The 27,500-nt window shown below is 44.8% G+C and overlaps 1 protein-coding gene across 3 annotated transcripts in view; it reads left to right on the top strand.

Annotated features, from left to right (window-relative positions):
* cadm3 (cell adhesion molecule 3) overlaps positions 1-27,500 on the top strand; it is a 175,546-nt gene that overhangs the window by 62,842 nt on the left and 85,204 nt on the right. For all 3 annotated transcript variants that reach the window (XM_084057122.1, XM_084057120.1, XM_084057121.1), the window contains exon 3: positions 8,428-8,577. In XM_084057122.1, coding sequence (XP_083913248.1) covers positions 8,428-8,577 — 150 coding nt within the window. The remainder of the gene's footprint in view (positions 1-8,427; positions 8,578-27,500) is intronic.

Genomic DNA, 27,500 nt, shown 5'->3' with positions numbered 1-27,500 from the left:
AAAGATTTGAGTTAAAAATGTTCGTTTTAAAAATAATTCAAATTTTCAGGATTTTTCAAAAAAAAATACAAGCTCGTAACGCGCTATGAGCTTGTATATCTGCTATTTTTGAATAGCCCAAAGAAATCTATAAAACGACACACAGATGCGTTCCCGGTCTTAAAGGGTTAAGCAGATGTTCTTCCTGCGAGAAAAAAGAGAGAGAGAGAGAGAGATAAATGAATGAGATAAATTCCACCGGCGGTGCACTGATGTGATAACGCTCTCATGGCGGAATATCAAACCTGTCTCTCCCTGTTCTTGACAATTTGGTTCCAATTAGACTATTTATACATGCCCACATTTTCAGGGGTGACGGCGCCCGCTTTGAGGCATATGTTGTTATGCGATGTTCCCCCTCCTGTTGGCTTAGCCCTGTCATTGATTACGTTACGCCTCAGTTACGTCTTTTTTGTTTGCTGTTTGCTTTGTCTTTTCGGCTAAGATTATAAGTGTTGGCTGTTATTTATCGTGTTTTGTTGGCGTTGTGGTGGAACTGTTGGTTTGTGGAAGAAAGGTTCAGGGGAGCGTTCAAAAGTTCAGCTTCAGGTTCAACTTTATTTTTAACTCTACGCACACACAGGTATATACGTCATAGTGGAACTTTCGTTTCTCCTAAGAGCAGTGGTGTGAAGTAACTAAGTACGTTTACTCAAGTACTGTACAATTTTGAGGTATTTTTTACTTTACTGGAGTTTACTCCACTACATCTCAGAGGCAAATATTGTACTTTTACTCCACTACAATTATTTGAGTACTTTAGTTACTAGTTACTTTTCAGATATAAATGATTTAGCCCTGTTTTATTCCTAGGCTATTTGAGAATAGCCCATCTACAAGCTCATAGCGCGTCACAACGCTTGTGAGCTTGTAGATCTGCTATTTTCAAACATTTTTGTAGTTTTGGTACTTTAAGTACATTTTGATGCCAATACTTCTGTACTTTTACTCAAGTTAATTCTGAATTCCGGACTTTTACTTGTAACAGAGTACATTGCAGTATTGATATTTGATACCACTGCACACAAGGTATACATCATAGTAGAACTTTCATTTCTCCTATGTTAGTAAAATGGACCCTTAGGGGTCCATGTGGTTCCATTTGTACACTCTCAGAGTACAAATCGGTGTAAAAGAAATCTTCTCTTATGGGGGGAGGGTCCCCCATGGCATATATATGTTTTCAAATGGGGTTCTGCGGTGGTAATAGGTATCAATTTGTGGAGTCCTGGACATATAAATGTTTGAGAAGCACTGCACTAGTGGGCTGTATAATAACGGGGGAGGGAGGTACGGGGGGAAAGGTTGAGACGAGCAGCAGTGAGTTCAGTAGTCTGATAGCCTGGGGGAAGGAACTGTTGCACAGCATGGTAGTCTGTGTGCCTCTGGGTTCTGATTCTGTATCTGCTGCCTGGATGTGGATGATGACAGAGGGGGATGAAAAACACATGTGTGAGAGGTTAGGAGAGGTCCTCTACCATGTTGGAGGCCTTTCCCACAGCAGAGAAAAAGTGTCTTCTTCACTTTTTATGGGCTTGGATGGGAGAGAGAGAGAGAGAGAGAGAGAGAGAGAGAGAGAGAGAGAGAGAGACACAAGCGATCAGTGGTGTAAAGTGACTTAAGTACATTTATTCAAGTACTGTACTTAAGGACAATTTTTTGGTATTTTTACTTTACTGGAGTAAGTATTGAAAAGTATTTCAATTTTTAATACTTTTACTTCTACTACACTACATCTCAGAGGCGAATATCGTACTTTTACTCCACTACAATTATTTGAAAACTTGAGTTGCTAGTTACTTTGCAGATAGCCCGGTTTGGCTATTTGAAAATAGCAGATCTACAAGCTCACAACGCGTCGCATCGCGGCGCGTTGTGAGCTTGTAGATCTGCTATTTTAGTACTTTTACTTTTGGTACTGTGGTACTTTGGTACTTTGGTACTTTAAGTATATTTTGAAGCCAATACTTTTACTCAAGTCACATATTGAACACAGGCCTTTTACTTGTAACAGAGTATTTTTATATCGTGGTATTGCTACTCTTATATACTTAAGTAAAATAGCGGAGTACTTTTTCCACCACGGCAACCGGTTATTTTCTCGGCGCGGTTCGCACGACTCTCTTGAGGAGCCTCGGCGGTCGGGCGGCGGCTTCGACAGGTCCCACAGCAGACGGTAACACAGCTGGCGAGGACGCTCCCACCGGTTCTGTTGAAGGTGGAAAGGATGTTTCTTTTCTTTGGTTTGTTTGTTTGTTTTGGTTTACTATATTATGCTCTGGTGAAGGTTCCTGCCCAAACGCATTAGCCTGCGGTATAGCAATAAAGAAACGCAGTGGTGTAAAGTAACTAAGTACATTTACTTAAGTATTGCACTTAAAGGTACACTTTTGAGGATTTTTTACTTTACTGGAGTATTTCCAATTTTCAATCTTTTTACTTCTACTCCACTACATCTCAGAGGCAAATACTGTACTTTTACTCCACTACATTTATTTGACAGCTTTAGTTACTAGTTACTTTGCAGATTTAGATTATTATCACAAAACATACATTAACCACTTCAGCCCTAAATATATATTTCGGCCATTTGAAAATAGCCGATCTACAAGCTCACAATGCGTCGCGATGCGACGCATTGTGAGCTTGTAGATCGGCTATTTTCAAATGATTTTGTGAAATGGGACATTCCGCACAATTAGTACTTTTACTTTTGGTACTTTAAGTACATTTTGATACCAATACTTTTGTACTTTTATTCAAGTAAATAGACTTTTACTTACTAACAGAGTATTTCTACATTGCAGCATCGATGCTTTTACTTAAGTAAAACATGTGAGTACCTTTTCCACCACTGATATCTTTATGTTTTGGGGTGCCGCTTTTTTGGGCGGTGTAGCCGCCCCTATAAGTGGGGTTGGGACACTTCATTAGTACACCCTTCGCTGTACTGTGATTGGCTCATAATAGCACACCCCTCTACATTAGTACACCCCTAGCTGTACTGTGATTGGATGACTCTATTGGCTGACTCTATTCAGCACTCCATCACTGTGATGACCACACCGCCCACTTCATACTGGGTGTGATTTTTTTCCCACCTCTTGTGTTTTGTGTTTTGTTTGTTTTTTCAACCCTGTAGTGGAGGGTGGGGTGATGTGCCTTTCTTGTTCGCCGTAGGAAGTGCTGTCGCTGCTGCTGGGATAACTGTTGACACTTAACACTTCACCCTCTGTCCACCGTGTAGCTGTTGACCTTCAGTGGGGAGTGGTCAGCAAGCGCCGGACCGTCCCAGAGTCAACAGCACATCTGTTTGTTTTGTCCACGTTCACAGAGACACAGGCTGTTCCTGCAGCCGTCGGTCTGCCAGCTGTTTTACCTCCTCCCTGTAGGATGGTTCATTGATGCCACCAACAGTGGTGTAAAGTAACTAAGTACATGTACTCGAGTACTGTACTTAAGTACAATTTTGAGGTATTTTTCACTTTACTGGAGTATTTCCAGTTTTCTGTACTTTCAGTACAATGCGTTGCGATGCGACGCATTGTGAGCTTGTAGATCTGCTAAGATTTTAATACATTTTATACATATTTTAAAACTTGTGAAATGGGACATTCTGCATAATGAGCACTTTCTACTTTTGGAACTTTAAGTACATTTTGATACCAATACGTGTGTACTTTTACTCAACTACATTTTGAATTATGGACTTTTTACTTGTATTGGAGTATTTCTACATTGCAGTATCGGTACTTTTTCCACCACTGGCCACCACAGCGTTGTCATCCGGAAATGTAATGGCGGTGGTTTGGAGTGGAGGTGGGGGTGTGTGCGGTCGCGACCCAGTAGCGTGAACCGCAGGGGGGGCTGAGCACATGGCCCTGGGGGCACACTGGTTTTCTCAAGGACTGTGCTGCTTACTTGGAGCCATGTTGCTGCTGATCTGTATTGACTGCAGGGCTCTCTCTCTCTCTGTAGTGACTGCAGGGCTCTCTCTCTCTCTGTGTAGTGACTGCAGGGCTCTCTCTCTCTCTGTGTAGTGACTGCAGGGCTCTCTCTCTCTCTCTCTGTGTAGTGACTGCAGGGCTCTCTCTCTCTCTCTGTAGTGACTGCAGGGCTCTCTCTCTGTAGTGACTGCAGGGCTCTCTCTCTCCATGCTGAGAGAAAGCCATCCTCCAGGCAGAGAGAAGGAGGGAGGTGTGTTCAGGCCCAGCAGGTCCAGCCTTCCAATTACCGCACCTGCTCAGAGATGATGCAACCGAAGGCTGGACAGCGAGCGGTCTACAGTATGTAGGGGCGCGACTGTTCATCTAAAGCAGTGGTTTTCATGTCAAGGACCCCCAAATTGACACTTATTAGCCCGCGGACCCCCATTTGAAAAGATACGCCAAGGACCCCCATAACAGAAGATTTTCACGGCTCTAGCAGTGATTCTCAAACATTTTAATTTCAAAGACCCCCAGTTTGACATGCATTAGGCTACGGACCCCCATTTAATGACATTTCTATCTCTATCCCTAACGGGTTCATTTGGTTCCATTTGTACACTCTCAGAGTTACAGACACATAAGACCCTTATGATAAAGGTCCATTTGGTTCCTAAATATCATTTAGCTGGGGACCCCCTGGAACCCCCTCAACAACCACTGGTGGTCCCCGGACCACCGGTTTAGAACCACTGATCTAAAGTAATTGATGTAATCGATTATTTAAAAAAAAAGAAAAAACGGGTTATTTGACGCGTTGTGAGCTTGATCATTTGTAGACCATGACACTGTTGTACCATGAAGTATAAAATAGGGTTTAAAGCTGCACTATATGTAACCTTCCTCTTCTACTCCGGATTTGAACCCGGTTTCCTGCGCAAGTGCTTAACTGTTTTACCATTGGAGATGGAGCCAGATGGAGGGTCATGTGAGACTGTGTTACACAAAGTGCACGGGGGGGTCCTGGTCCATCAGAGTTTGTCCTGTGTGGCCACAGGGTGGCGTCACGCTGGCTCAGTGCTTATATATAGCACTGAGTGTGGACTCCCTGTTCACACACACACCACTGTGTAGTCTGCATGTTCACCCTGTGTTCACGTGGGATTCCTCAGGGTGGTGTTCTGGTTTCCTCCCACACCAAAATACATTAATGTCGCCGTCGGGCAGAAACCTTGTATCTTGTATTCCAAAAATAGCAAAAATAGCCGATCTACAAGCTCAAAACGCGTCGCACCGCGACGCGTTTTGAGCTTGTAGATCGGCTATTTTTGCTACTTTTGTGTGACATAGAATGGTAAAAGTTTAATTTACGAAAACAAGTTAAAACACGGAGTTAAGGTGTCTGCCCTCTTATATGCCATTTGGCCCTCTGGACTGAGTGAGTGTGGAAATAATAGTGGCCCTCTCCATCATCAAAGTTGCCCACCCACTGTCATACTGTAGGCGAACATTTGGCGAAAACATTTGGCACAGTGCAACGTGTTGTGAGCTTGTAGATTGGCTATTTTTTTGGCCATTTTATTTACTTATATATTTGTGGACCTTACTGTGGGAGAAATTCACTTTGAGCTTCACCCATGCTGAAAGATGGTCATGATGATTGCTCGGAGGGGAAGAAGCTGTTATGGCTCAAGTATCTTTGCTCGGGGAGACGTGGACACGGATACTGGCTCGGAGGCCAGGATGGAGGCAAACCCGTGACCTTGTTGTGATTACCAGAAGGTCTCTTCTACCCACGAGCTACGGCCTCCGCAATTTAGTGTAGAGGAAGGTTGCTGCCTAGTATACAGCCCTGGGGGACTCCGGTCATCTACAGTATGTATAGGGTTTAAGACCTGAGGTCGATTCTACAAAAATGTCTTCTAAATCCTAACAGTTTTCTGAAAAACGTAGGTTTCTATATCAGTGGTTCTCAAACTTTTTCATGTCAAGGAGACCCCCAAAACTATATGTATTTGGCTGTGGGGTCCCCACATGATTTTGGGGGGGTCCCCCAGAGGACAATGAATGAAGTGACAATTTAAGGACTTGTAAGACCTTTTTAATTTAACATGTCAAACATTGGCCAAATTGTCAAACAATATAAGAAAGAGGAAAATAGCCGATCTACAAGCTACGATCTGCTATTTTGACTATATATATCTGTCGAACCGAGTCAAACTAAATGTAATACCTCAACTCCTACGTGCTTATCAGGGAGGGGGGGGGGGCCCAAGTTCAAATTGTGATTATTTTGGGGGTCACAGCCTTAAAAAAGGTTGAGAACCACTTCTTCTCCATGTCGCCTATAACCACACAAGCTGACTATAATTCCTAATAACTGGCGGCTGTAAAGAAAGAAAGAGAAAATGTCAGTGTCAGTGTTGTTGTTGTTGTGTTCTTACTCTGTACTGTACACCTTCACCTTCACTGCCGGTGAAGGTAACACCCCTTGGCAAGAACGCGGGGAAGGGGCAGAATTAGTTGACGCGCTCACCCATTATCGAGAGACTTCTGTTAACCCATTGAGACCTGAAGCCGATTCTACATGTCTCCTAAATCTCAACGGTATTCTGAAAAACGTATGTTTCTATATCAGTGGTGCTCAATGTTTTTCATGTCAAGGACCCCCACAATTATATGTATTTGGCCGTGGACCCCCATCAAAATATTTTGTTCCAGGGACCCCCCAGAAGCAAAGATTTGAGTTAAAAATGTTTGCTTTAAAAATATATATATATTCAAAGATTTGCACACATTTTCACGATTTTTCAAAAATAGCAGATCTACAAGCTCATAGCGCGGCACTCGGTGCCGCGCTATGAGCTTGTATATCTGCTATTTTTGAATAGCCAAAGTGTAAAATAATGTTTTTTAGCTCAAATCTAAAAATGACACAGTTCCAGGTCTTAATGGGCTAAACACCATCATTTGAGCCCATTTGAACGCCACCTCCGTGGCCCTCGTAACACAGCTCACAGTTCAGCGCCGCTTCATGCTGCAATTCCGCATTCATGTCTTTTTCCAATCCCCTTCATTACGGCAGGTCATTTGTATTCCCTCTCTCCGTCTCTCTCTCTCCCACTCATTTCCATAATGCCTGTCCTGTCTGAGCATGCGGTTCCCGTCCTGTGTGATACATATGCATGGTTAACCCATCAAGACCGGGAACTCATCTGTGTCATTTTTTTATTTAAATAGCAGATCTACAAGCTCGTAGTGCCGCGCTACGAGCTTGTAGATCTGCTATTTTTTCGTCGTGAAAATGTGCGCAAATCTTTGAATATATACATGTTTTTTAAAGTGTATACATTTTCTTACTCAAATCTTTGCTTCTGGGGGGTCCCTGGAACAACACATTTTGAGATGGGGGTGCGCAACCAAATAAATATCTTTTTGGGTGGTCCTTGACATGAAAAAAGTTTGAGAACCACTGATATTACAGCAACATACGTTTTTTTTTTCAAAAAACTGTTAGAGATTTAGAAGACATTTGTAGAATTACCCCAGAAGCAAAGATTTGAGTTAAAATGTTTTTTTCAAATTTCACAATTAAAAAAAATAAATAGCAGATCTACCAGCTCGTAGCGCGGCACTCGGTGCCGCGCTATGAGCTTGTATATCTGCTATTTTTGAGAAGCCCAAAGAAATCTCCCTGGTCTTCCCGGTCTCAATGGATTAAAAAGCTCCCGACATGGCCGTGGAACAAGAAAGAGGTCTACACACGATTCCATTAGTGCTATGAGTCTGCACTCTCTCTATCCCGCCTGCCGCTTTGACCCTGTCGTGAATCCTACGGCGAACAGACACCAGACTCTTCATCACCTGGTGGTCCCTGTGGGGGTTGAACCCTCCCTGGATACCAGCGAACCACGGGATGGTATTGACTCATCGCTCTCGTCGTATATATACACGGGGCCCCGCAGACCTATACGACTCGGAAAGCCATTTGTCTGCCCTTTCTTTTTTTTGTGTCCGTCTGACAGCCTGTTTTTGTGCGTTTGTCACGAGCGCGTGTGTGCGTGTGCGCGCGTGTGTGTGTGTGTGTGTGCGTGTGTGTGTGCGTGTGTGTGTGTGAGGGAGAGAAAGATGGGGAAAGATAGGTTTGACAGAGAAAGAGGGGGAAAAAAATTGCCGTGTGTTTTTTTTTCACATGCCTGTTTGATTTGTGTGTCGGAGCGTGCGCTTGTGTTTGGCCCGCCATCTATCTCTCTCCCTCCCTTCCGTCCGTCCCTCTATCTCGCTCATCTCTGTCTCGCCCCGGCCCCTCTCTCTCTCTCTCTCTTCCTTTATACCCCCGCAAAGACCACCTGACCTGTCTCTCTCTCTCTCTCTCTCTCGCTCATGCCACGCTCCTCCTCCCCTGTGGCTTTTTTTTTCTCTTAACTCCTTTTTTCCTCTCCATCTCTGTCCCGTTACCTAGACGATGACCCCTTGCAGCCGGTGACCTCTGACGAGATGGTGTCCGTCGGGGGGACGGTGACGCTCACCTGCCGCGTGGCCGAGAGCGACAACTCCTCGCTGCAGTGGTCCAACACGGCACAGCAGACCCTCTACTTTGGAGAGAAGAGAGGTGAGTGTTGTGGAGGGAAGACGGGAGAGGGATGGATGGGGTGTTGTTGGGGTGTGGAGGGAGGAGAGAGGGACGCATGGATTGAAGCGGGGGTCTTCAATGTTTTTCCAAGGACCAAGGACCCCCTAGCTGAGACAGAGATGAAGCAGGGACCCCCACTATATATTGTATAAAATTGAGTTTTTAAACTTTTTTCATAGATTTCATTATCATAGTTTCATAGACGTGTTTGACAGCACTGTCATTGTGTAGCGTTGTATTGGATTCATGTTAATGTGTATTTTCAGACAGTAAACCACTTAAACCCTCAATACTGGCCCACTGTGGGCTTGTAGATTGGCTATTTTCGGCTAATGTTCCCCTCAGGATAGGGATGCTAGGGTTCAAGTGGTTAACCCATTAAGACCTGGAACGCATCTGTGTCACTTTTTGATTTTAGCTAAAAAGCATTATTTTACACTTTGGCTATTCAAAAATAGCAGATCTACAAGCTCATAGCGCGATGAGCTTGTAGATCTGCTATTTTTGAAAAATCGTGAAAATCATGTGTGCAAATCTTTGAATATATTGTTTTAAAGCGAACATTTTTAACTCAAATCTTTGCTTCTTGGGGTCCCTGGAACGAAATATTTTGAGATGGGAGTCGCGGCCAAATACATATCATTCTGGGGGTCCTTGACATGAAAAGGTTTGAGAACCACTGATTATAGAAACATAGGTTTTTTCAGAATATTGTTGGGATTTAGAAGACATTTGTAGAATCGGCTTCAGGCCTTAGTGGGTCAATGTAAGAAAATAAAGAAAAGAAGTTCCTATCACACAAAGATTTGGCGGCCTCGGGCTGTGAGGTATGGAGAAGGATAGATGGAAATACTTAAGCAGTGTCTCTGTCATATATGGCGACCACCAACCATAGCAGAGACAGTACAACACTTCACCAGCCCTTCTGCCTCGTCTCTGGACATCCCAGGCTGTCGAAAAAACTCCTCCAACAAACCAGTCTGTGGGCATGTCCCAGGCTGGACCACCGCAGAAAGCAAAGTTCCCATAGTCTCGCACCGTCGCCCGTTGACAAATCGCCCTCCACAGCCGCTCCCGTTGGGTCCTGGAAGTCCTCCCAGCGCTGCTCCGACAGCGGACGGACACACACGTCAGTGTTGCCAGATTCTGTGAGAGAAACAAGCAACCAGGTCTAGGAAAACCAGCCCAAAAGAAGCGACTATGAGCCACACATGAGCACTTTAACATATACATCAGCTATTTGAAAATAGCCGATCTACAAGCTCGCAACGCGTCGCGATGCGACGCGTTGTGAGCTTGTAGATCGCCTATTTTCAAATAAAGCCTTGCGGGGAAATTATAATAAGCAGATCTGGCAACCGTGCACACCGCCGCAGGGAGGCCGCCGGGTCCGCTGCCTCTCCTCCCGGCATGCAGCTGTTCACGGGGAGGGACCGTCAGGCAGCGTTGGTCGCCGGTAGACCACGTCGGCGAGTATAGTGCCTTCCCGTTGATCGTGATCAAGCACGAAGCCACAGAAAGTTGCAAAATGCGTCTTAAATCTGCACCTAAGTGCATTAATGCTCGTGGTTAGAACGGGTGTGGTCGTTAGATGTTACAGATAAAACAACACTGCCGTCCACCGGCGTCTCACCGCGCCGCCATTGTTGCGTGCACACACACACACACACACACACACACACACACACACACACACACACACACACACACACACACACGCGCGCACGCGCGCATACACACACGTACATGCATGCATGCATTAACAAAGTCTGGTTTCAAAGCAACTAGTGAATAGGGTTGAAACCACCAGGCAGATCACAATACCATAATGTCACCACACAGTACAAGGCCCGTACCATCCAGGCGATGTATTGCAAGTGCATCATTCGTAATACAATCACAATATCACAATATTTGAATAAACAGAAAACCCTAACCCGTAAAATAGCACAATAAGTGCTTACAACACCAAATCAGTTTGTAAAACAAACTCAGAAATGGCAAATGCAAATTCTAATAGTATACAGGAATGAGCCGTAAATGAATCTACATAATACAGTGTGTTATGTTCTGGTTGCGTTCATTCAGCCGTGCATCAGTGCCAACTAACACTTTGGTGCCTTTTTTTCCTCTGTTCTTTTTTTTTTACGTCAAGTGGCTTCTCCACTTGACTCTCCACATTGTCTATTAATAAAATCAAATAGTGCGCTTTGATGTATCTCACTTCGTTACTGTGTGGTGTGATGCGCGCTGCAGCCATGGGCTCGTTCTCTGCTGGAGTGGGCTCTTTGACAGCGAGAGGATTGTTGAGCTCACGGCACCCGAGATAAAAAGGGAACAAAAGCTGTGAAACCTTGAAAGCCTGAAAAAAAAAGAAAACGAGGGAAGAGTGCAGCCCGTTATATACACAATGCAAAACTCACCCCGCTGGACTGGAGTTCGTGGACATGCGATGAAAAAAAGAGAAAAAGCATTAAAGCAGTGGTCTTCCAACGTTTTTCAGACCAAGGACCCCCTGGGCTGTGAGAGAGAGAGAGAGAGATTGAGCAGGGACCCCCCCACACTACATATTGGAAACATGTTAAATGTGTGTTTTCAGACATTTAACGACTTAAAACCCTCAATACTTTGTAAACTTGACCTTTGGCTCGGTACTTGGTCCGCTCTTTTTTTCCCTGTACACCAAACCTCGTCGCCGAAAATAGCCGATCTACAAGCTCACAACGCGTCTGGGACGCGTTGTGAGCTTGTAGATCTGCTATTTTCGGGCTAATGTTCCCCCCAGAATAGGGATGCGCGAGGGTCCGTAGTCACATAAAGATTTGGCGGCCCCCCCGTGCAGTATCTCCGAGGAGGACCCCCTAGGGGTCCCGGACCCCCTGTTGAAGACCCCATGCATTAAAACACACCGCTGAAAAGATCGTAACGGGGAAGAGTTCAGCCCGTTATATATATATATATATACAACTCACCCATTGGACGAGAGTGGCTCTGTGAGGTCAGTCAGTGGTCAAATGGAAAAATAACTAGATCCTTCCTCGGCGAGGTTGTTAAACTGACCACGCTGTAGGAAAGGTGACACTCAAAGGCTGCTCCTGTTGGATTGATGCCTATACTAAAATGTACCGATCATTATCTTGTCTTGGGTAGCTCAGGTGGTATAGAGCACTCGCCTTTGTCGACCACAAGGTCATGGGTTTGATCCCGGCTTGCGTGTGGAAAGTCATGTAGTATATAAGTACTGGGAGCTGATGGTATGGTGTTGGTCTAGCGCAGGGGTCTTCAACAGGGGGTCCGGGACCCCTAGGGGGTCCTCAGAGCTACTTACAGGGGGTCCTCCTAATCTTTGTGTGATAGGATTGAACCCTATATAGCATCCCTATTCTGAGGAGAACTTTAGCCGAAAATAGCAGATCTACAAGCTCACAGCGCGAGGCGTTGTGAGCTTGTAGATCGTCTATTTTCGACAAAGAGGTTTAGTGTAGTTTCGAGGGTTTACGTGGTTAAATATCTGAACATGAACATGAATCCAACATACACTGATGACAGTGTTGTCAAACAAGTCTATGAAGCCATCTGTGAAATCTATGAAAAAGTTTTATATGCAACACAATGTTATACAATGTGGGGGTCCCTGCTTCATCTCTCTCTCTCTCAGCTAGGGGGTCCTTGGCCTGAAAACGTTGAAGACCCCTGGTCTAGCGCTTTGCGAAACGGGGATAGACTCCCGCGAACTGGCTGACACAGACAATAAGCTTCTCCGACCAACTTACTTACTTATATAAATTCAAGCTATTACGGTAAATCTCTCCCCACTGAGGTACTGTAGCTGTTACACCATATATCTACTTATACGCCATACCATCATCAATGGTCCACGTCCAGTCTCAAGTCACCACAAATGACACTCGAGTCCGACTCGCTCAACTCATGCCCTGAGAGAGAGAGAGAGAGAGAGAGAGAGAGAGAGAGAGCACTGGACCGCAAAACACGCCCCCTGGGGCTTTTTGAGTTATCCTCTTAGTATAACTTTTGACTAACTTGTTAATAAACTATTCAAGCAATCAATCAAAAAGAGAGAGAGAGAGATGGAGGAGGGCAAACCTGTAGCCTACTTTATAGAGGAGAGGAGGTGGGGCAGAGATGACAGGAGGAGACAGGAGGAGAGAGGGATGACAGATGAAAAGAGAGGCCACAAGAGAGCGACAGACTCCTGCTCGCAGCGATGCACTTATACACGCCCCAGGCGAGGAGAGGGGAGGGGAGGGGAGGACTGTTGAAATCCTCGTTAAATTAACCCTGAAAGTGTTAAGCCTGATTTAGTTGCGCGCTGGTGTCTTGCACCAAAAAATATCAGCTCTACAAGTTCCCAACACGTTGCAGCTGCGACACGAGTCGACACGCTAACCAAGCATAAATCATGGGCTTTACTTTTGGGGGCTTTCAGATTTCACTGTGTGAAGAAGAGAAGACAGAATAGCAATACTTCAGCAACACAGTGCAGTCCAATAATACACTCTGCAGTAATAATAACACCTCACAGCAGATGTCTGTACTTTGGTGGTGAGAAGAACGGTGTGTCACAGACAGACACACACACACACACACACACACACACACACACACACACACACACACACACACACACACACACACACACACACACACACACACACACACACACACACACACACACACACACACACACACACAGTAAGAGAGAGACACAGACACACACACAGTAAGAGAGAGACACAGAGAGCTAAACTAAACTGCGGTTTGACACAGAGTGACAGGTGTGGCTGTACTGTCAGAGACAAAAGAGGTGAGAATGAGAGGCAAGACGTGTGTGAAAGAGAGACCAAGTTTAAGAGAGAGAGAGAGAGAGAGGGAGAGGGGGAGGGAAGGAGGGAGTAAAGGTGACGTGAAGGGAGGAAGGGATGGATTGAGAGAGAGAGAAGAGAAAACAGAGAGCACAGTGTTGCAATCGTTAAATATTTACACAGAAAGAGAGAGGTTGCTTGTGTTGCAATCATTCAACAATAGAGGGAGAGAGAGAGAGATAGAGAGAGAGAGCGAGAGAGAGAGAAAGTGTGTGAGTCAGGGAGAGAGAAGTATATACGAAGTGAAAAAAAAGGAAAGTCAGAAAGAACGAATTAATGAATGGGAGAGGACCTGATATAGAAAGAGAGAGAGAGAGTGACAAGTCATTACTGTATCAGTCCCAACACCCCGGAGAGTATAGGGAGAGACAGATGGAGGGATACAAGGAGAGTGATAGAAAGATAAACGAAAGAGAGAGGTAGATAGGTGTAGAGAGAGAGAGAGAGAGGGGGGGGGAGAGAGAGAGAGAGAGAGAGGGGGGGGGGGAGAGAGAGAGAGAGAGAGAGAGAGAGAGAGAGGAGATGAATGGAGAGATATCAGAGGAGAGAAAAGAGGAGAGCAGAGACTGTCCTTGAGATAATTACACCGATAGGAGAGGGGCGGGGTCAAGAAGATAGACAGAGACGAGTCAGATGAAAGTGGAGGGACGGCTGGATGGAGGGCGGGGGGGGGGGGGGGGGGGAGGGAGGGAGACTGGGAAATGGAGAGAAATGAGAAAGCAACGTAAGAGTAACTTCTCACAGCAGACGCTGTACTTAAGAGAACGGAGAGATCGATGGGCAGAGTGATTGCGAAGGAGGAGAGCAGACGAAGGTCGCGAGGGAGGGAGGGAGGGGGAGTGAGGGAGGGAGGGAGGGAGGGAGGGAGGGGGGGGGAGTAGCAGATGGAGAGACGGAGAGACAGAGACACAGAGATGAGAGGAGAGATGGACTCTCGACTGCCCGACGGCCCAGCAGCGACAAGACACTGTACTTCACAGAGGAGAGAGAGAGAGAAAGACAGAGAGAGAGAGTCACAGAGAGAGAGAGAGAGAGAGAGAGAGAGAGAGAGAGAGAGAGAGAGAGAGAGAGAGAGAGAAGAGCAGGTTCAAAGGAGATACGGCCAAGAAAAGAGTAAAGAGTCATTTTTTACTAAGCCTAACAAAGTTGCAGTGGTGAATAGTAACTAAGTACATTTTCTCAAGTACCTTTTTGATGTATTTTTTTTTTTACTTTACTAGAGTATTTCCACCTTTTCAATACTTTTACTACAACGAAAAAACATCACATGGATGCACCCGGGACGTATCATCAGTGTTGTAGCCTGGGGTCATAGGATGTTTCGGGTCTCGCAACATACACCCTCGCCCAGGTGACCCAGCCGGGGTTGATCAAGCCCCGACTTACGTCCCAGGTAGCTCACCCACGGTCAGTCCTAAATAGGGAAAGACAGGGCCACTCAATACGCTTGTCCGAAACTACTCTGCCAGGAATGGGGGAGAGGAATTGCTGGTACGTGGAGGGGCTAGGCTCTGTGGATGGCCTCCTGGCCGGGCTCCTCCTCCGTCTCACCAGGTCCAGGACCTGTGCGTTGCACCAGACTCCCCCGCTCCAACATTTCATTCTGGTGTGATGGTGTCTTGGCCCGTGGTGGTACTGCAGGCTCCCTTAGCGGCTTGCTTGAATGGCCCTCCTAAAGGCCTCACTGTGGACACTACGGCGAGGCCTACACTACCATTACATCTCAGAGGCAAATATTGCACTTTTATTCCACTACAACTATTTGAAAATGCTAATTACTAGTTGCTTTGAAGATTTAGAAACCGCTTCAGCCCTATATATATACTTTGGCTATTTGAAAATAGCAGATCTACAAGCTCACAACGCGTCGCTTTGCGACGCGTTGTGAGCTTGTAGATCTGCTATTTTCAAAGGATTTTATACATTTGGAAACTTGCGAAACGGTAGATACAAGCTTGTAGATCTGCTATTCTCGGTGCGCGATACGGCGCGCAGCCCAGGTATAAATCAGACAAAGAGTCAAGTCAATTTTATTTATAAAGCACATTTAAAAACAACCAAAGGCTGACCAAAGTGCTGTACATCAGTGTTAAAAAACACACAAAAAAGCATCAAATACATACACATACAACTGCAAGCAAAAATACACAGAACAAAATCAAAAACAGGAAGATCAACAATATATACAAAAAAGTAATATTACAAAAATCATATCAAAAAGGCAAGTAGCATTTGGAGAAATGTGGGAGCACGTACTGTAGACAGGTGTCCAACAATGTCTACTAATTTACTATTTATGTACTATTTAAAAGGCCTGGGAGAACAGGTGCGTTTTTAGTCTGTTTTAAAAAATGTCCAACGAGGATGCAACCCTGATAGATGGCGGTAGATTGTTCCATAGTTTTGGGGCAGCAGCCGAAAAAGCACGGAGAGAGAAAGAGAGCAGAGAGTCTCAAACTCCACAGTGATATGGTCAGATGGAGCACAGCTACCAGACACCCAGGAGATGGAGTGATGGATAGAGGAGCAGGGAGCCAGGGAGATGAGAGCTGTGGAGGAGGAGAGATGGATAGTAAGAGAGGGGGAGAGGACAGGGGTTTTGATTTTCATTGATTTAACCTTTATTTAAGCTGGTTAGTCCTGTCAGGGTTTAAAACAAATCCCTCCCGTCCCTGAACAGAGGGCCCCCAGACAGGAAGACAGGACCATGACGGAATGTGATCAGAGAGAAGGAGGAGGAGAGAGAGAGAGAGGAGGAGACGGATGAGGGGAGATGAGGATGAGAGATGAGGAGAGGGGGAGAGATTAGAGTTCTGAAATTCTGCCCCGAAGCCGACACTACCCGACCCGATCCGACGCTTTCAGGTCCGGGACGGAAATCTATGCTAATTAGTCGGGCTGAGTTGAGCCTCGAGTTCCGTAAAAAAAAAGTATTCTATTAACCCATTAAGACCTGGAAGTGTGTCATTTTTAGATTTGAGCTAAAAAGCATTATTTTACACTTTGGGCTATTCAAAAATAGCAGATATACAAGCTCATAGCCCGGCACCGAGTGCCGCGCTACGAGCTTGTAGATCTGCTATTTTTGAAAAATCGTGAAAATGTGTGCAAATCTTTGTAATATATATATATTTTTAAAGCGAACATTTTTTAACTCAAATCTCTGTTTCTGGGGGTCCCTGGAACAACATATTTTGATGGGGGTCCGTGGCCAAATACATATCATTTTGGGGGTCCTTGACATGAAAAAGCTTGAGCACCACTGATATAGAAACGTACGTTTTTCAGAATACTGTTGAGATTTAGGACACATGTAGAATCGGCTTCAGGTCTCAATGGGTTAAAAAATTCTATTACCCCAAAAATACATTTTCAACTGCCCTATAGCCGCCGAACGGTAAGGCCGACGGAAACGGCAGTGGATGTGTTGGATGCAGCTCAAAGTCGACTTTACTCAGGTGTCTAGTTCGTCGCCGTCCGACCTTCCTAGCCTGTGTTATTAAAAAAGAAACTGGCCAAAATGGCCAAAACTCCAACGTTGAAAAACGAAGCGAAAGTGGCCGTTTTCAAGATGTTTTGGCCATTATCTCTGGAACTGCTCAGATCAAAGCTTGTTGGATGCGTGACTTTGAGGACAATAAGGACCATTGTGACACTTTTTCAGGTTTTCCGGGATTTCAGGCTTGAAATTATGGTAATTGTTCGGCCGGGCCCTCTTAGGGTCGGGTTACGGCCGGGCCTTAATTTTCAGGCCCGTTGAGAACTCTAGGAGAGAGAGAGGGGAGAGATTAGCAGAGAGGAGGGGAGATGTAGATGAGGAGGGAGGTGGAGAGATGAGGAGAGAGAGAGAGGGGAGAGATTAGCAGAGAGAGGAGGAGAGATTAGGAGATGAGAGAGGACGGGGGCTGCAGGGGAGAGGTGAGGAGAAAGGAGGAGAGATGAGAAGAAAGGTGGAGAGATGAGCACAGGAGAGAAGAGGATAAATGAAAAGGGATGAAGAGAGATGATGTTCGATGAGGAGAGACGGCAAGGAGAGAAGGAAGATGGAAGAGTGGTTTACAACGCACTTTAGGGAGGAGAGGAAAAACAAGAGAGATACAAAGAGAGAGAGAGAGAGAGAGATTGAGAGAGAAGGGTGTTGGCATTCGTCTGTACAAAAGGCTCCCCAGCGCAAGTTTTGTGCTTACGATGCTGAAAAGGAAAAAAATCCAAACAGACAAAAAGTATTGCGATTTGTTCAAAGTTGATCTCGATGCCAAAATCCACAGGACGACATCGATTTTAATCAAATTTTCCAACGAGAGAGATCCAAACAGTAAAATTAATTCCTCCTTGTTATTCAAGGTATTAGATTGTGTTCTGTTGATTTAGCTTTATTTTTGTTACTTCTCCACTTTCATCTTATTCGTTGAAATCTGTATCCAGTGAAGTCAAGGACAAAATACAGGAACTGTTTTTACATGTCTAAGAGAAGAGGAGAGAGAGAGAGAGAGAGACAGACACAGAATATTTTGAATTTTAAAAACCACTTTATCAAAACCAGCTTTTCCTGGCTCCTGTGATCGTTTTAAAGCAGGACTCATTGTATAATTAGCCAGAGAAAATAGGACATTCAAAACAATGCCATATGGTTAGACCAGTAGAAACCATACGGTAGGATCAGATGAATCTGAAAGCGATACATGATAATACTTACAAAAACATAAGACTAAGACAAACAAAAACAAATACCACAAGGACTGCACAGAAACCAAATAAGATTATTATATAAAAACCATGGACCTTACCAACACAAGGCTAAACCAAACAAAATGTACTAAACTCTAACGCAGGGCTCTTCAACGTTTTTCAGGCCAAGGACCCCCTAGCTGAGAGAGAGATGAAGCAGGGACCACCCACTATATTGTATAAAATCGTGTTTTAAAACGTTTTCATAGATTTCATATAATAGTTTCATAGACTTGTTTGACAGCACTATCATTGTGTGTAGAGTTTTGTTGGATTCATGTTAATGTGTTTACATTTTTGTACTTGGTCTGCTCTTTTTCCCTAAAAATAGCCGATCTACAAGGCGTTGTGGGCTTGTAGATCTGCTATTTTTTGGCTAATGTTCCCCTCAGGATAGGGATGCTGGAGTTCAAGTGGTTAATGTAAGAAAATAAAGAAAAAAAGTTCCTATCACACAAAGAGTTGGCGGCCCCCCATGTAGTAACTCTGAGGACCCTCTAAGGGTCCCGGACCCCCTGTTGAAGACCCTGCTCTAACGTATAAACCAGGGGTCTATATTAGACCCTTCCTTTTCCCCCCTACACCAATTATCTTCGTAAAAAATGATATTGTGAGCTTGCAGATCGTCTATTGTCACTGATTGCTCGGCCCCAGAATAGGGGCGCTAGTGGTTAAACCCAATGTGGGGGTCCAGGCCCCCAGGCCCCCCTCCCAGCTAAAATGATTGATAAGTTAGGAACCAAATGGACCTGTACGGGTCTGTAAGGGTCTGACAGTGTGCAAAATGTGTACACTGTCAGAGTTATACACTGCGTTAGATTGGAGGGGTCCAAGACATTTAAAAAACATGGGGGTCCGACCATGGCTTAATGCAGGGGTCTTCAACAGGGGGTCCCTGAGGACACCTAGGGGGTCCTCAGAGTTACTACAGGGGGTCCGCCAAAATCTTTGGGTGATGCGGAACATTAGCTGAAAAATTGACGATCTACAAGCTCAGTTGTGAGCTATTTTCGGAGAGTTTGTGTAGAGGGAAAAAGAGCAGAGCAAGTACAGAGGGAGGGTGTAGAGGGAAAAGAGCAGAGCAAGTACAGAGGGAGGGTGTAGAGGGAAAAAGAGCAGAGCAAGTACAGAGGGAGGGTTTAAAACTATCTGAAAATTCAAATAGCATGAATCCAACTATCTATGAAATCTATGAAAACGTGTTTAATCTGCAACACAATTCTTTTTACAATATGTAGTGAGGGGGGGGTGGGTCCCTGCTTCATATCTCTCTCAGTTAAGGGGTCCTTGGCCTGAAAAACGTTGAAGACCCCTGGCTTAATGCATATATCGTCTCTGTCGGGGGGGGGGGAAACCTCATACTGTACTCAGGATTCAAATTCAAAAAGTAGCAGATCTACAAGCTCCAAACGCGGCGCGAAGATGCTTTTTTGTGACGCTGTAGTGTTTACGAAAAAAACCCACAAAAAGTAGAGATAAGAGGTTTGCTTGCCCGACAGCAACGATGTCAAACTAGGAGTCCTTGAAATGGAAAAAAAAGTTTGAGAAACAACTTGTTAAACCAATAGAGGAACTATTTTTACATGCTGTGTGGAAAGGAGAAGAGGAGAGAGAGAGAGAGGGAGAGGGAGAGGGAGAGGGGGGGTGGGGGGGGGGGGGGGGGAACAGAAAGGTGTATCTACTTCCCTAAAATTTGCTGAAAAGATACCAAGATTCCAGACCTGTCACAGGAAGAGAGAAAAAGTGTCTCCTCCTGGGAGACGCCTTATAAACACCTTCCAACAGCTGCTGACTTTATCTCCACCTGTCATCTGATTCCTCCTCCACTCCGTACCGTGCTCCCTCCCTCCCTCCCTCCCTCCCTCTCTCCCTTGCTCCCTCCCTCTCTCCCTCCCTCCCTCCCTCTCTCCCTCTCTCCCTCCCTCCCTCCCTCTCTCTCTCCCTCCCTCTCTCCCTCCCTCCCTCCCTCTCTCCCTCTCTCCCTCCCTCCCTCCCTCTCTCTCTCCCTCCCTCTCTCCCTCCCTCCCTCCCTCGCTCCCTCCCTCGCTCCCTCCCTCCCTCCCTCCCTCTCTCTCTCTCTCCCTCCTTCCCTCCTGAACAGAATACTGCTCCTTTTATTATCGTAAATCCTATTTGTTTTTTTATCACCGTTATCGTTATTATGTCATCATCGTCGTGTCTCTTTATTTCGGTGTATCGCGTTACACTGACTGGCTGTCAGTGGTGTAAAGTACCTATAAGTACATGTACTCAAGTACTGTACTTGAGTACAATTTGGAGGTATTTGTTTGTACTTTACTTGAGTATTTCCAATTTCCAGTACTTTTACTTCTACTCCACTGCTACATCTCAGAGGCAAATATTGTACTTTTTACTCCACTACAATTATTTGAAAACTTTAGTTACTTTGTAGATTTTGATTATTATGACAAAACATACATTAACCATTTCAGCCCTATATACATTTTTGGCCATTTGAAAATAGCCGATCTACAAGCTCACAATGCGTCGCCATGCGACGCATTGTGAGCTTGTAGATCTGCTATTTTCAAAATATTTGTTTACATTTGAAAACTTTTAATGGGACATTCTGCATAATAAGTATGTTTACTTTTGGTACTTTAAGTACATTGTGATGCCAATGCTTTTGGACTTTTACTCAAGTACATTTTGAATTCCGGACTTTTACTTGTAACAGAGCATTTTCTTGATAAAAGTCCAAAATGGGAGTACTTTTTCCAACACTGACTGACTGTATACACTGTATGATGAAATGAGACGTCTACTCTACGGGAGCTGAACACGCGACACTGTAGAATCTGCGCTATATGCAGGCTCTGACACACACACACGCACACACGCACACACACACACACACACACGCGCACACACACGGCCAGATGGACCGGTTACAGTGACATCGTGACAACAAGGTCCCTCACACATACAGTACAGTCTATACACGCTGATATAACATGATCAATTAAGGGCAGCTGTGTTGTATATGACTCATGACCATATGGGCTTTAACCACTTAAAGCCCATATGGTTGAGCGGAGCGCAGTCCCTCAGGGCTCTCTGCTAGTGTCTTTTCTGTTTCGTGTTATTGTGCGGGGGAAAGCTTTTCCCCCACAATACAGATGCTGAGGTTTAAGTGTTTTTTAAGTATACTTTATGCACTCAGTTGACACTGAGGTATACGGCGATGCAACCAGTTGGGAGCTTGTAGATTTTCCATTCCATTTTCGAATTTTCGATTTATCATTATTTTGACATTTTGACATTTTGTATTTTTCCGAAATAATTACAGTGACTTACATTTTATAATTGAAGTCTGTCATAGATGACTGATGACAGAGGATGGAAGTCACAGATCCACATTGGAGCCACAATATTTATTCCTAGCTGGATCCCAAGATCCACAATTCAATTTCAAAAAGAAACATTTGAAAGATTTTCAAAGTGTTTGAAAGATTGACTTTCAAAGGTTTTTAAAAAATATTGATTTTCCACACTTTTTTAAAAGATTGAGTTTTTGAAAGAGTTTTTGAAAGATTCATTGGTTTATTTAGAGAGTTTTTTTAAAGTGTTTTTGAAAGAGTTTTTGAAAGGTTTTCAAAGTTTTTTAAATTCTCTGAAACATTTAACCCATAACGACATGCCACCAAAAACAGCATGACGGGCAGGTTGAAAGTTGCTAACGACGCGCCCATATTAGCCTAGCATAGCTTCCATTGTTTCTAGGTTTATTGTTATAGTTACAGTATAATAACCCGACAGGGAATAATGATGGGAAACTTCATCCACTCTCTGGCTCATTATGCTAACATCCATAATAAGAGGACAGGGATATAATAAGGGCTACATTTGAGCGAACTGCCAGTTTTTTCCAAATTAAATTAAATTCATACCAGCCTCATCAAGTGCATCCTTTAGCCAATGACCATTATAACAGCGTGTGACATAATCGCTGAGTGCACTCCATGCCCAGGAAACAAAAGATTAACAAATTAACCCATCAGTGGCGCCATTAACCCATTAAGACCGGGAACGCATATACTGTGTCATTTTATAAGATTTCTTTGGGCTATTAAAAAATATCAGATATACAAGCTCGTAGCGCGGCACCGAGTGCCGCGCTACGAGCTTGTAGATCTGCTATTCTTTTCTAAAGATCGTGAAAATTTGTGCAAATCTTTGAATATTTATATTTTTTTAAAGCGAACATTTGTAACTCAAATCTTTGCTTCTGGTGGGGGTCCCTGGAACAAAAATATTTTGAGTTGGCGGTCCGCGGCCAAATACATTTCATTTTTGGGGTCCTTGACAGGAAAAATGTTGAGAACCACTGATATACTGTACGTAGCAACATCAAAAAACTGTTAGGATTTAGAAGACATTTTGTAGAATGGGCCTCAGGTCTTAATGGGTTAAAGGGGCAATGGAGAGTACTTGTGTTCACTTGTTCAACTAAAAACAGCCATTAAACCACACAAACTATAGCGTCGCTGTTCCAGCAGCGAACACTCGGCAAAAAGAAATAGCCAATATACAAGCTCACAACACCTCACAACGCGTACGGCACGTTACGACTTAACGGTTGGGTTACGGAACCGGAGGAACCCGGATCCAACATTTAGAACCGTTTCCGGGAACCAAGGTTTATCAGACCGGAGAGAGCTGGTATGTGGACTTCACGTCTGCTATACGGACCCCCATTTGATGGCCTTTCTATCTCTGGGACACCAATTAATATTGTAAAATCAATGTTAATTTAACTCTGAGAGTGTACAAATGGAACCAAATGGGCCCGTTAGGGTCCATTTGGTTCCATTTGTACACTCTCAGAGTTACAGACCCATAAGGGTCAATTTGGTACCTAACTATCCATCATTTAGCTGGGGACCCCTTGGAACTCCCTCAAGGATCCCTGGGGGTCCCCGGGCCCCACTTTTAGAACCACATCTGCTATTTTTTTAATAGCCAAGGCTAAAATCTAAAATGGCACAGAAGTTGCTTTCCCGGTCTTCATGGGTTAAATATCTTCGCAGGATAATCGCAGATCGACAAGCTCAGAACGCGTTGCGTTGTAACACGTTGTGAGCTTGTCGATCTGCTATTTTTCCCCAGAATACGAATGCTGCATGCATGGGGTTTCTACTGTGTTGCTTATTGCTACCACAAAAGAATAACCTGGAAGTGTGTGCAGAGGAATGTTTAGAACATAATGTTGACCATAATGCAGCCTGTGCTGTATCCTAAGCTCTGAAGAATGTCCTCCGTGACGGAACTCACCGAGTCCGTGTTTACAAACCTTTCAGTGAGGATGGTTTTATAGCGTGGCGGAATCCTGTGGTCAGCGGCCCAGCGCCGTCACGCTGCTTCTGTCCCGGCCAAAGAAAACACCACACGCTCTACTTTTAACCCATTCAATCCGGGAATGCATCTACAAATGTCTTCTAAATCCTAGAAAATCCTTTTAAAAAGATTGTGTTGTTGCTGTCAGTGGTTCTCAAACTTTTTCATGTTCCAGGACCCCCAAAATGATATGTATTTTGCCGCGTGGACCCCCATCTCAAAATATTTTTGCTCCAGGGACCCCCCAGAAGCAAAGATTTGAGTTACAAATATTCGCTTTAAAATATATATATACAGTACATTCAAAGATTTGTGAACATTTTCACGATTTTTTCTACAAGCTCGTAGATCTACAAGCTCGTAGTGCGGCACTCGGTGCCGCGCTACGAGCTTGTAGATCTGCTATTTTTGAATAGCCCAAAGAAATCTTCGTCTGCATTCCCGGTCTTAATGGGTTAAAAAAAACGAAACCAAAACTCTGTAATGACATGAAGAGAAACAGAAGAAGGATAAACAGAGGATGTTCTCGATGGAGGAGACGATGATGTCTTGGCAGAGAAGAGGGGTTTGCAGTTGGAACGCCGGCGTTTGGACGATAAACACAAAGCAAAGAGAGAGAGATAGAGAGAAAAGGAGAGAGTGGATTTATCAAAAAACAGACTCTAGCTCTCAGACCATGTGGTACAGTACACTTTGCGTTGGACAAATTATTTAAAACGTTAATTTTCAATGTTTCCTGTGGGTATTTCCAGGTTATTATTTATGCCTAGTTGCACAGCCGAAATGTTGCATTTTGCAGCACGTTTAAGCTGAATAAGATCAGACGAAAAGCACAGATTCCCCCTGCCCCCCAGAGAGTCCGTGCGTATGTGCGTGCGCGCTTGCGTGTATGGGTGCGTGGCGTGCGTGACGTGTGTACGTGCGTGACGTGTGTGCGTGCGCGCATACTGTACGCGTGTGTGTGCGTGCGCGTATGTGTGTGTGTGTGTGTGTGTGTGAGAGAGAGAGAGAGCTTGTGCAGAATAGGAGACTGCAGATGGGATTTAGAGAGATGGATGGATGGATGGCTGGATGCATGGACAGACAGACAGACAGACAGACATGTTGGCCTGAAAACTTTGGCGATTTGGATTACAGTACACTGTACAGAGAAGAAGAAAAAAAAAGTGCTCAGTGGAGAGAAATTGTGTGTGTGTGTGTGTGTGTGTGTGTGTGTGTGTGTGTGTGTGTGTGTGTGTGTGTGTGTGTGTGTGTGTGTGTGTGTGTGTGTGTGTGTGTGTGTGTGTGTGTGTGTGTGTGTGTGTGTGTGTGTGTGCCTGTGTTTATGCAGGCTCATGGTGTGAGAGAATTCCCCTCTGACAAGCTTTAGAGGTTGAAAGAGCATGAGAGAGAAGGACAGAAGAGGAGAGACAGAGATAGGGGCGAGAGACATAGAGAGAGAGAGAGAGAGAGAGACAGAGAGAGAGAGGGATGGATGGAGAGACCAGAATAACAGAGTGTGACCATGGGATGCATTCAGACCCTTAGAGAGTATCAGGTCTCATACCCAACCACAGTGTTAGCATCGCCCCTGTCTGGACAACACACACACACACACACACACACACACACACACACACACACACACACACACACACACACACACACACACATGCACGCACTGACACACAGTGCACGTACGTACGGACACACACACACACGCACTATCGATCTCTGACTTGCACATACAAATAAATGCACATACATCTACAGACAGCAGGAGGCTACGAAGCGCGCGCACACACACACACACACACGCACACGCACACGCACACACACAGACAGAGAGGTCCACACAGAATAAGGAAGCAGGCTGCTGCACCATTATTTCCTCCTAGACCACCACACTCCATCTTAAGACCACTAACAAGAGCCTCACACACACACACACACACACACACACACACACACACACACACACACACACACACACACACAGACACACACACACACACACAGACACACACACACACACACACACACACACACACACACACACACACACACACACACACACACACACACACACACAGTGCCAGAGCCAGTTTATCTCAATGCATTATTGACCCCTGGACCACACTTAGTAGGGACAGCAGATAGCTGTCCTTACTAGACCTATGACCCATGGGCTCATGTGTGTGTGTGTGTGTGTATTTATACACACGGCACGCACCACGCCACACACACACACACACACACACACACACACACGGATGCTATTTTAGGGTTCCTGGTCGATATGCGCTGTAACGAGATGCCATGACGATGGACCGGAGATCCGCTGAAAGTCCATTCACTGACAATATTCATCAGCCATACAAAGACCAGACCTCACACACATTATATACATGAGAGAGAGAGAGAAAGAGAGGAAGAGAGAGAGAAAGAAAGAGACCGGCAGACAGACAGACAGAACAATAATAAATATGACTCATATATTAGCAGCTGCATGCTGTATATTGTGTGTGTGTGTGTGTGTGTGTGTGTGTGTGTGTGTGTGTGTGTGTGTGTGTGTGTGTGTGTGTGTGTGTGTGTGTGTGTGTGTGTGTGTGTGTGTGTGTGTGTGTGTGTGTGTGTGTGTGTGTGTGTGTGTGTGCGCGGCTGGTCAGCGTGTGTGTGTGATTGTTATAATAGACCTGCTTGTTTCTCGGGGTGGTACTGCGGAGGACGTCTCCCCATTGGCTTAAACGGGGAAGTGTCCCCATTGGCTTAAAGTAGTGAAGGACAGCCAATGACAAATAGGTGTCAAATAGGTGTCGCGAATGACGATGTGTCTGTCTCTTTGTAGAGCAGCTTTGCAGCTGCTAAAAATAACCAGAGAATACAGAACACAAAACATTAAGCCAATGGTCAACACACAGTCCTAGTACCCTAGAACACTAATCATGGGTGAATTTCACCCGAACATGTAATTATGTGATTTTCATAATGTTGCTGATGTCTGAGGTGGGCGGGTCCCTGGGTACCTTCAGGATGCTCACTGACGTCATAGAGGGTATAGGTTTGTTTCTCTGCCCCCATCCCTGTTTTTTTCTACAGACATGCAGGTCATTGGGTGATTTTCACCCAATGTTAGTGATAGAGCAGGGGTCTTCAGGCCAAGGACCCCCTAGCTGAGAGAGAGATGAAGCAGGGACCCCCTACTCTATATTGTATAAAATTGTTTCAGATTATTTTTTATTTTTTTTACTTAGTCTGCTCTTTTTTCCCTCTACACCTATAGCCTCTTTGCCAAAAATAGCCGATCTACAAGCTTGTAGATCTGCTATTTTTGACTAAAAGTTCTCCTCAGAAAAGGGATGGTAAGGTTCAAGTGGTTAAAGTAAACTCTGAGGACCCCCTGTTGAAGACCCCTGTGATAGAGGGTAAAACTAAATCCCATACTCCCACAATGGTCAGCTGATGCAATTAGACCGTGCCTTCACTGGACAAGGCTCACATGTCCCAGGAATGGGTGGACTAAACTTTAGTCCAAATAAATAATGGAGCTGGTCCCTTAGTCACTAAAGGACCAGCTCCATTATTTATTTGAATCATTTTTTTTTAACAATACCCAAAAAAAAGAATTTCAGATTTTGCTGCTTTTTTATCGGTTCCCCCATGATATCTGTATTTTGTTGAACACCTCAGCATTGACCACTGTTCTGTAATACGGCGGTTCTCAACCTATGTTGATCCCACATGAATTTTCTTTTTTGGGGGGGGCGGGGGGGGTCCCCCAGATGACAGTGAAGTGCCAATCAAAAGTAATCAACAAACTATTACTGTGTAATAAAAAAATGCGTTGCGAGACATTGTGAGCTTCAGTTATCTTCACAATGTTTATCTGTGGAACCGAGTCAAACAAAATGTAACGCCTCAGCAAATCCAAGTTCTTGTCAGGGTGGGGGGTCC

This window comes from Gymnoscopelus microlampas, assembly GCF_963454915.1.
Source record: "Gymnoscopelus microlampas genome assembly, chromosome: 5".
Lineage (NCBI taxonomy): Eukaryota > Metazoa > Chordata > Actinopteri > Myctophiformes > Myctophidae > Gymnoscopelus > Gymnoscopelus microlampas.
The sequence above is the reverse complement of the archived record's forward strand: the minus strand, read 5'-3'. Positions and strand labels throughout refer to the sequence as shown.